At 37.9% G+C, this 11,292-nt stretch overlaps 1 protein-coding gene across 1 annotated transcript; it reads left to right on the forward strand.

Annotated features, from left to right (window-relative positions):
• Positions 1-1,221: 1,221 nt before the first annotated feature.
• On the forward strand, positions 1,222-10,592 carry LOC123231248 (cyclin-dependent kinase inhibitor 2A). The gene is made up of 3 exons (XM_044657503.1): positions 1,222-1,473; positions 7,602-7,901; positions 10,510-10,592. The coding sequence occupies exons 1-2, from the start codon at positions 1,222-1,224 to the stop codon at positions 7,863-7,865; spliced, it is 516 nt and encodes a 171-aa protein (XP_044513438.1). The 3' UTR covers positions 7,866-7,901; positions 10,510-10,592.
• Positions 10,593-11,292: the final 700 nt, after the last annotated feature.

Consider the following 11,292-nt stretch of genomic DNA (forward strand, 5'->3'; position numbering starts at 1 on the left):
TTCAAAAGGTTTATAGGAAAGATGGATATGATGCCACAGATTAAAATACTTCAAGGAAAGTCAGCCCAAGAATGAAAATAGAAAGGGAAACAACTGCAATGAATAAGGGAAATGATGTTTGTATAAGAAAACCAGTGTGATCTACAGGGAACTTACTTTCTTTTTTTTGAATCTCAGTTAAAAGATGGAAATTCAAGGAAGGCATAGCATCTTTAACAGAAATACCCAATGTTTATTTTGTTCTTGTTTTCTCTGCTAAGGAAAATAACCTTTGCACTGGAAAATTAGTACAAAAATTACTAAAAGGGAGTTGATACCTAAGATAAAGAGAGCATTTAGCTTCCCTGAATGAATTCGAGTCATCTGATTCTGATGAATGACATCTTCTGGCAGTAGAATAGCTGCCAGAAGAGATTGTTGAGCCACTACCACTAGTATTCAAGAAATCAGAATATGGAAGCAGTCCCGCATGACTGGAGAAGGATCAAAATCCTGATTTTCCAAAGACGATAATAGTTTCTGACTACTCTATTAAACCAGGGGGAAATAACGAATGGCTAACATTCGTAGAGAGCTTTAAGGTTTGCAAAGTGCTTTGCAAATATTATCGTATTTTATTCTCACAACAGCCCTGGGTGCTATTATTCTTATTTCCTGAATGAGGAGGGAACTAAGACAGAGAGGGTAAGTTACTAACACAGGATCAAAGAGCTAGTAAGTATCTGAGGCTAGATTTAGGCTTTTCCTAACTCAAGCTCAGTGCTTCATCCTCTGTCATCTGGCTGCCACATTTTAGAATGGATCGTTAAACAGACGATTAATGAAGAACTGGAAAGGGATGTCGTGTTTACAATGTGCCAACATAGTTTCATTTACAATATAGGTTATGAAAGACTACCCAATTTACACTTTTAACAGGATTACTAAACCATTAGTGAGATTTCTATATAAAGCCAGTCGCTAAGAAAAGTTAGAGAACTGAGAACAAAGCCTTCCTTACTTTTTGGGCAAATTTCCTATTCTCTTCCCCTTGCAGTACTGACTCACCGAGCTCCCTCCTCCCTGATTCGCTCTATCTCGCCCGCTTCCGTCCCCCAAACCCCCGCCCCCTCCTTAGTATTGTTAATATAGGATCGTAAAAAAAAAAAAAATCGTGAAAGGGTTGCAACGGTTCTCAAATCTGAAGAGACCGTTAAGAAGGAAGGAGAGGTTGAGGAGTTAATGGGGATAGTGGAAAAGAAGGAAGGGGGGATAGAGAGAAATCGGACTTTATTTAATTCAGAGGGAAGTTGTGAGGGTGCAAAGTGTGCCAAAGAAGCCAGCATGCACACAAAGCAAGAATCAGAGGAAAGTCTTTCCGGAGAGAAACTGACTGAAGCTGCAGCTAGAGGTCGGACTGAGGTGGTAACCGAGCTCCTGGAATTAGGGACTAACCCGAATGCCGTTAACCGCTTCGGCAGAAGCGCCATTCAGGTAGGGGGCGAAAAGAAGTGTTCAAAAATGGAGGTGGTGGAAAGGAGTGGGGTGGGGCGGTGGGGGAAGGGGGAGGAAGGGGTTCCATCGAGCTCCCTAAAAAGGAGAATGCATTTAAGGCTTTTATTCAAGGTATGGGGAAAAAATGGTTAAAAAGTAGTTTTTAAATGCATTCGCTATTGAGTGATGATAAAATGAACTACAAAAATAGGTAAGGATTCCAAAGGATGAGATGGACAGAATCATTCATATCATTCATTCACACACGCACACACACATGCAAATATACAAATGATTTTTTTCCCTTGGCTCCAAACCTTCTACAGAATATAAAATTAACAATGGTAAATATAGAAGTTATCTGCTAAAAGCCTAACTTATTGTGGGTCTCGGGCATAGGATGGGGGTGAAGATATTTTCTTTGCGAAGTGGATGACTGAATGGTAAATAATCAGATATGGGAAGGGCAGATTAAATACTATGGTTATATTCGTTGCTTATTGGCATCTCTCAGGTAGAAGCTGTCAGCTTGCCAAAAGTACATTATGGTTGTCAATTCCCATTAAAAATTATTTTTCCTAGTAAATGTTGGATTTTACAATGTATCTATGTGTTTTAATGTTTTGTTTTAAATATATCCGTGAAACAAAATGTATTCCTTTTTGGACATTTTTTTTTGAGAAAACTGAAAAAAAAATGCTTTTGAAAAGAGTTGTGTCAAGGACAGAAAATGGCTAGGCTTTTTTTTTTTTAAACAATTGATTAAAATGCAATCTTCAAAAAGACAGCATTTAAATTGCCTTCTTTTAAAATCGAAAGAATAGGAAGGCATCCAGAAATTGGGGTGTAACCCTTTGGCCAGATTTTTGGATTCAGACAAGATATCTGGAAAGGATGGCTGCTATTTACTTTCTTGAAAAAAGTTCATGAGAACAAATTTCTCTTTGAGTTTTTTTTTTTTCAGACACTTCCAACAAATCGTTTGAAATATTATGACTACAGGTGGTAGTGCTTCTGCCTTTTTTATGAAGTAAAAAGAATTATGACAAAATTATTTTCTGTAGAGGTGAATGAGAAGTGATACAATGATCTAAATGTAGCATTTTACTTTCTCTTGAATAGCCAACTTGGTTCCCCTAGATTACCATCTAGCCTTTAAAAAAAAATAAATTATGTTTGTTACATTTAAGTACCCTTTTAACACCTTCTGTTCTCTTCCACTTTAAAAAAAGCATCATTCAACCAAAAGATATAGGTATTTTTAAAACCATGTCTTATTTATTTCTATTTACCACTTCTTTCTCTGGAGATAGACTACACAAGTAATTCTTCAAACTATATTTCTGTTGCTGTATGTAATATTCTCTTGATTCTGCTCTTTTCATTCTTCATAATTTCATGTATTTCTATGTTTTAGAAAAATTAATCTGTTGTCATTTCTTTTTTTAAAAAAAACCCTTACCTTCTGTCTTAGAATCAATACTGGGTATTGGTTCTAAGGCAGAAGAGTGGTAAGGGCTAGGCAATGGGGGTTAAGTGACTTGCCCAGGGTCACAGTTAGGAAGTGACTGAGGTCAAATTTGAACCAAGGACCTCCCGTCTCTACGCCTGACTCTGAATCCACTGAGCCGCCCAGCTGCCCCCTCTGTTGTCATTTCTTATGGCACAGTAGTATTCCATCACAATCATATACCACAACTTGTTTGGCCATTCCTCAATTGATGGGCATTCCTTCAATTTCTAGTTCTTTGTTCTCACAAAAAGAGCTGCTATAAGTATTTAAGAACATACGAGTTCTTTTCTTTTTCCCCTGATCACCTTGGGAAACAGACCTAATGGTGATATTGATGGATTCATGGGCACACGTAGTTTTATAACTCTCACTGGGCAGAATTCCAGATCAGTTTCCAAAATGGTTGGATCAGTTCACAGTTCCACCAGCAGTGTATTATTAGTGTATCCATTTTCCCACATTCCCTCCAACATTTATTATTTTGCCTTTTTATCATTTTAGTCAATCTGATAGGTGTGAGATACTGAGCTGTTTTGATTTGCCTTTCTCTAATCAGTAATCATTTAGAGCAACTTTTCAAATACTTATATATAGCTTTGATGTCTTCATCCAAAAACTGTTCATATCTTTTGACCTATTGGGGAAAAACTCATGTTTATAAACGAGACAAAGTTCACTATATGTTTTAGATATGAGACCTCCATTTAAAGAACTATAACATTTTTCCCCAGCTTAATGCTTTTCCTTTTTTAAAAAATTGTTTTTAAATCCTTACCTTCCATCTTAGAATCAATACTGTGTGGTTCCAAGGTAGAAGAACAGTAATAGTCTCTCATCTTTAGACGTGGCTCTCAATCCACTGAGCCATCTAGCTGCCCCCTACTGCTTTTCTTCAAATTTTGGTCAAAGTAGTTTTTTGTTTGTTTGTTTTTTTGTACAAAACCTTTTCAATTTAATATATTCAAAATTTTCCATTTTATACCTCACAATGCTTTATATATCTTTATTCATCAATTTTTCTCCTACCTATAAATATGATGGATAATCCCTGTTCTAATTTGCTTATATCGCTCTTTATACCTTTGTCATGTGTCTATTTTTATCTAATCATGGAAAATGGTATAAGATATTAGTTCAAATATAGTTTCTGCCAAACAGCTTTCCAGTTTCCCTAATAATTTTTACAAAATAATGAATTCATATTCCAAAAATTTGGATCTTGACTTATATGTCTGTTTTGTTCTACATATCTACTTTTTCTATTTCTTAGCTAGTACCACATAGTTTTTAGAATTACTCCTTTCTAATATGATTCAAAATTGAACACTGTCAGACAACCTTCTTTGACTCTTTTTTCATTAATTCCTTTACTCTTCTTGCCTATTGTTTTTCCAAATGAATTCTGTTTTTTTGGTAACTTGATTGGGATGACATTAAATACGATAAGTTTAGAAAGGATTGCCATTTTAATTATGTTGCCTTTGCCCACCCATGAACAATTAATATTTCCCTAATATTTTAAATCTGACTTTATATAAAAATATATATATATAACAATATATAACACATGTTATATAAAATCATTTTATATTTATGTTCCTATAATTTCTGTGTTTGCTTGGGCAGATATACTCCTTGGTATTTTATTCTATCTATGGTTAGTTTAAATGGGCAATCTCCTATATCTTCTTGCAAGACATTGTTGGTGATATATAAAAATGTTGAGGATTTATGCGGGTTTGTTTTATATTCTGCTACTTTGCTAAAATTATTGATAGCTTCAACTAATTTTTAGTTTAATCCCTACGAACATATATATATATATGTGTGTGTATATATATATATATATATATCATATCATCTGTGAAAGGACATAGTGAAATGGACATTACTTCTTTGCCCATTCTTATTCTATTTCTTTTTTTTCTCTTTCTGACATTGCTAGCATTTCTAATACAAATATTAAAATCAGTGATAATGGATATCCTTTATTCATTCCTGATCTTATAGGGAAGACTTCTAAAATCCCCATTACAGATGTTTGCCGATAGATTTAAATATATACTTATTATTATTCTAAGGAAAAATTCATTTATACCGATACTTTCAAGTGTTTTCAATGAGTTATTCTTTTGTCAAAAGTTTTTTCTGCATCTATTGATAAAATCATATGATTTTTGTTACTTTTTTGTTGATCCCTGCATAACAGGTATAAATCCTATTTGGTCATAATGTTTAAACCTTGTGATATATTGTTGTAGTCTCCTGGGTAATTTTTTTTATTTTGTATTTTTGCATCTATATTCCCTATAAAACTTGGTCACTAACCTTATTTCTGTTTTTGTTGTTCCTGGTTTAGATATCAGCACCATATTTCTTATAGAACAATAGGATTACATTACATTCATTACACACCTTGTTCAGCCATTCCCCAATTGATGGACATCCCCTCCATTTCTAATTCTTTACTATCACAAAAAGAGTTGGCATAAATATTTTTGTATAAATAGGTCCTATTCCTTTAAAAAAATATCTTTGGGATACAGACGTAGGAGCTGTATTGATGGATCAAAAGTATGTACAGTTTTAACTACCCAGCATTGTTGAAGATTTAAATGAAAATATACTTTTCGTGATAATTATTCGACTTGTTTAGTATAATTTGTAAGCCATTCTGGATTTAACTGGTATTTACATAGCCTATTAAAGTAATAGGGGATGGAATGTAAGTTCCTAATTCTTGTAATTTTTGTGATGGTTGTTAATTTTATGAACTGTGTAGGAGTGTTTTATTAAAAAAGCTACGAAACCAGTTTGTATTCTAATATGGTCTCACACACCTCCTAGCTATGTGAACCTGGGCAAGTCACTTAACCCTCATTGCCTAGCCCATACCATTCTTCTGCCTTAGAACCAATATCTAGTATTGATTCTAAGTCAGAAAGTAAGGGTTTGGGGGGGGGGGGAAGCTATGATACTGGTTTGTAAATTTATTCATCAGACTCAAATCCACACAAATTGTCCTTAAACTTAATACCTCAGGAGGCTATACACTTCCAAGTATACATATATTATTCTAATGATATCATAACTCAAAGCACTTCCCCTTGGAAATTATCTTTAAAGATGGTTTACAAGTCATACTACATAATAATCATTTCCATTTTCTATGAAATAGATAGCTGCCTGGAATGAGCCAAATTAGCTAATAAAAACTAAGTTAAGCTAGTTTTCTTTTTTAAAAAAATCAGGAACCAAGACTAAGGCATGATCTGTAACAAAGCTCACAATTTGCCTAGCCATCTGTTAGTATGAGGATTGCAAATATATATATATATGCAATCCTCATATTATATATATATATCACCTCGAAGCCTGTGTTATTTATGAAATATTTAATTCAAATTTTAGCATTTTCTGACTTTTAAAAAGTTTTAATATTCACCTTTTATTATAATAGCCACCCTATTTTCTGAACTGTGTGCCACTTGTACAAATATAGTTATTTTCAAATGTATAAAATTGCTACTGAAACATTATATTTTGTTTTGACAGTTTCTCAGATAGTTGTTCATATCTTAGCCATGTAAATTACTTTCTTCTTTGAAAAAAAATCCAATGAAATGGGGCTACCCACATATCAATACAATAAAATTTTGTATAAAGCAATAATGTACTTTTTGATAACCAGAAGATAAATTCCTTCTAATAAACTCTGACTTCATGTCTGTTTCATGGCCTGAGATCATCTGAGTGAAGAGATTGATAAACATCCTTGAGATGAGTTTCAGGTTAGAATCATTGGTTCAGAGCTGGAAGAGATGTTAGAAGTCCTCCATTTCACTCACAGCTAGGAAACTGGAGCCCTGAGAAATAATCTGAATTATATTAGATCACACAGATAAATAGTTTTTGTTCTGGAACTGTGGTTCTTTTCACTAAGTTTTGAACTGAACTTAATTCAATCTGCAAGTCTAGATTCCTCAAATTCCCAATAGTGCGATCTATTTTCAAGAGCCCTACACCTTTCAGATCTTGTGAGTGTGGTAAGATCCTGGGGTCAGTTCTTTACCACTTTAATAATTCTGTGATGTCACAGAAGTGTACTCCTTTCAGCAACTCTAATTGGAACTGATCCATGAGGTCTTATCGGGTGATACTATTGTCTGGGCAACTCAGAGGGCATTATCACATAAAAATTAAAATTAAATGCAGCCTTTGTACCCAACCGTAAACTATACCTTAGGCAAATACACTTCCAGCTCTATCCGTGTGATGGACTACAAAAATGAAAGCATACCTCCATGCCTAGATCACTACCCAATTTCTTTCCTAAAGTTTACTTTCTCTCTGCCGTTTCTATATTCTAGTACTACTTCTTTCAATTTTCTCCCATACAAACTTAAGAGTTATTATGCTCTGCCTCTCCCCAATACTAAATTAAATTTAACTTTTAAAAAAGCAAAACACATTAAGCACCTTCTTTGTACTACTGACTGTTAGGTGCTGGGAATACAGAGATGAATAGAACATGTGTCTCCATTTTTGCTCTTATCCTAGGAAGTGTCCCAGGCTTGCTTTGTGAATGTGTCCAACCCTGCCATTTGTCCTCTAGGTCATGATGATGGGCAGTGTGCGCCTGGCAGCGATCCTGCTGCAGTATGGAGCAGAACCCAACACCCCAGACCCGACGACCCTCACTCTTCCAGTCCACGACGCTGCCCGGGAGGGTTTCCTGGATACTCTGATGCTGCTCCACCGGGCAGGGGCACGGTTGGATGTCAGGGACTCCCTGGGTCGCCTCCCTGTGGACCTAGCCGAGGAAGAGGGACACCACCTCGTGGTCACATACCTGCGCGAGGTGGTGAGGGACGACTGAATTCGGCGGTCCAGAAGGTCGAATAGGATCTTCCAGGTGAGAACAAAATGAAAAATGATCGTGTACGGAACCTCTGCCATTGCTTTTCCCCTCCCTTAGGAACATTAAGTTAAGTGTGATAGCTACCGTTTATTCTAAGTCTTTAAAGTTTGCAAAGCACTTTGCAAATATCATTTGTTTTTCACAACACCCAGGGAGGTAGGTTCAATTATCCCGATTTTACAAATTAGAAAACAGTTTGAAAGAAGTGATTTGCTCATGGTTATATATTTCTAAGTGTCTCCATCCAGTTTGGAACAAAAGTTTCCCTGACTTCAGGTCCAGCACTGTACTCCTGCAAAAAACCCCTTCAAACCCCTTTTTTAAATTGAAAAATGGTGTTATCTGTACAGCAGTTGATGTCAAAGAACAGGGAAATGACAAGTGCAGATCACAGTGAGACATGAATTTCAGAAAACAAGTTTGTGAGTGAATAAAACGAGTTCATGATGCTTTCAACATAATTTACAGAGTAACTGATGCACAAGTTTGCTCCACCTCCTCTTCAGCCCCCTCCTCAGCCGTGGCATCCTGATAATGCTGATACTCAGCAACCAAATCATTCAAGGTGCTTTCTGCTTCAGTGAATTCCGTTTCATCCATGCCCTTTCCAGTATACCGGTGTGGGAAAGCCTTTCTTCGAAACATGGCCGGAAACTGCTCAGAAATGCACTTAACAGGCTTTTGGATGACACTGTTACTAATGCAGGGGGCAGACATCTTCAGGCCCCGAGGTGGGACGTTACAAACGGCCGTTTTGGGTTGCTGGGGATCCATTCTACAAAGTAACTCCTGTTTTTGTTTTGAACGTTGAGCATCCGCACATCTCCGTCCTTCGTGAGTGTACCGCCTCTGAGCACCGCAGCGGCTGTAAAGGCTCCCCAGCAGGCACGGTGTTCTTTAGAGCACCCCACATGGGCAGGGGGAGCTCAAAGCAGACATAATGAAGACGGTGTTTTTAGAGGTTATGGGGCGCAGTTGTGTGCAATGACGGGCTAGCCACTATTCAAGAGACCGTGAAGCCGTCCATCACAATGCATTTTTACTGAGAGAAAGAGGGAAAAACCTCGGGGAAATCCTACACACCCTTGAGCTGCTCGGTCCCCTGTTGGAACCCCCTCTCTAACTTCCACAGAATTCCGTTAGAACACCCTTTTGTCAGTTAGAGGTTCTAATTTACATAACCACGCAGATTGTTGCAACGCTGGTCGGGGTTCAGTTAGAGGTTCTAGTATGGTACGTGGAGTAGGGCAAACGTGAACATTTTAGAGTATAAACTTAAAGGACTCATCCTAAAACACCTTCTATAGTAGAGACGTTGGTTGCTTCTGATAATAAAGACTAAGTTGTTTCTGTCTCCCTCCCCTTGTATTCTGTATTGGGGGTGGGTGAGGCGATCCGAGGATCCTAGCTGTATTCATTTTGAAGATATTACCTTGAGAATAACACACGCGTTTCTCACTCCACACACAGTCGAGAAAGAACCACGTCTGGGTCAAAAAGACCAGGGTTCAAATGCAGTCTTAGAGCAAGACAGACTTTGTTAGAGCGGACAAATCTGGTAACTTCCACAGGTCCACGGGGCAGCGCTCTAAGACTATTAAAGAGCAGCACATCGGCTTCGGGGGACTAACGTCCTCACCAGTCTGTCCTACGTCTTCCCTACCCCCAACCCACAATTTTGTAGAAACAGTAGGCTCTGGGAGAACCCCTTCATTCACCCGTGCCTTTTCCTTGGAAAGCTATGGATGGAGATGCTCAGATAGATCCTGCGCTCTTTGCAGTCATAGAAAGGGATCTTGTAGCAGAGCCAGCACCTTTTGTAAAGCTGAAAAGAACTTCGTCCAGCTTTTCCCCTGGTTTCTAATTGTCTCCTTGGGTTTTTGCCCACTCCCCCTCTCCGTACCCCCCCCCCTCCCCGCAATGGTCGGGGGAAATTAAGCGTTGGGGGCGGGGAATCCACAAATCGATAGGGGACCCCTATCCAACTGAGGGACGCGCGGCTGCTCCGGGCTCTGTGAGGGCTGCAGTTAGAGGCGCTGTGGGCTCTGTTAGAAACGGGTCTTCTCGCTATAGCAAAGGGTATGGTGGGGGAGGTGCAGGCAGGGGAGACGAACTTCAGAGCAGCGGCATGTTCTTTGGGTCTTGTTCAGGAACGACTTTGATCAACACACTTATTAAGCGCCTCCTATTGTGCCAAGCAGGGTACTAAGCGCTGAGAATACTAAAATAAAATAAAATAAAATTCTGACTTTCGAGGAGCTCCTGGTCTAATTAATGAGGGAAATAACAATCCAAACAACTTTACACAAATATGGTGCATACAAGATAAGTTGGTGATAATCAAGAGAAGGAGACTCAGCCAGATGTCTATATATATGAGTACACACAGGTAGACATGTAGTCTGTAGGTTTAACGAAGTTGATGTTTTTAAATCCTTGGTGGGGGGAGGAGGGGTGCAGCTCCTGGCAGGCAGAAATAAGGCTGTGTGCTTTAAATGAAAGCCAGTTCTCTGTGGCACTTTTCGGAATTTCCAAGAACTAGGGACGGCATAAAGAATGTCATTTGGCCACTAATCTTATGGAGTTTTCTCTTCTTTTGCAGATTACGGTGTACTCCATAAACTTAGAAGGCTTGCTAAAAAGCTGGAAGATTGAAAATTTGCAATGAGCTGCCTGCGCTCCGTCTTCCCAGGAGCAGCTTCATTATATTGCCTTGCTTTTGCATAGTTATTAAATAAACTTGCTTCTCTCTGAAGCCCTGAAACAGAAGTCAGTCATTCATACATCAGCGGATACTCATTATGTTATGGCTCCAATTTAGAGGTGTGTACAGGTATATATGGATTTAGGGAGGAAGAGAAGGAGACAGAGAGAAAATATGAATGTATTATATATAAATATAAATATATTTCCATGTCTTTCTCATTTGAATCATTTGTTAGGGTTTCCTTGCAAAGGGAGTCACAAAAATCAGTCCTCTCTTTGCATTCATATTTACTTGGTATTTATTAATATCTATGGTTTACTAGATCCTGGAGAAGATAGAAAGATGAGGGGCTTGGTCCTTCAGTTATTTTAAACATTTCTTAAGTGCCTATTCTGTTCAAGACAAAAATCACAGCCCTGTCCTGAAAAGGTTTATCTTCTATTGGAATACAATTCTTAAGTAAGAAAATACAAAATATTAACAAAATAATTTCAAGAGACAGAAAATGCCAATAGCTGGGGACACTTAAAAATGTGTAGTCTGTGATATCTGAACTGTGCTTTGAAAGCAGGTAGGAATTTTAGGAGGCTGCTAGGCTTCCCAGTGGTTAGAGGGCTAGGCCTGAAGACCGAAAGACTCATCTTCTTGAGTTCTGATCTGGCTTTAGACACTAACTAG

Source organism: Gracilinanus agilis, chromosome 1 (assembly GCF_016433145.1).
Source record: "Gracilinanus agilis isolate LMUSP501 chromosome 1, AgileGrace, whole genome shotgun sequence".
NCBI classification, from domain to species: domain Eukaryota; kingdom Metazoa; phylum Chordata; class Mammalia; order Didelphimorphia; family Didelphidae; genus Gracilinanus; species Gracilinanus agilis.

Bases quoted from the DNA above. Each gene is read 5' to 3' on its own strand.
- LOC123231248 (XM_044657503.1), top strand. From the start codon at position 1,222: ATGGGGATAGTGGAAAAGAAGGAAGGGGGGATAGAGAGAAATCGGACT. The intron at 1,474-7,601 runs GTAGGGGGCGAA...TTTGTCCTCTAG, and splicing joins TCGGCAGAAGCGCCATTCAG to GTCATGATGATGGGCAGTGT.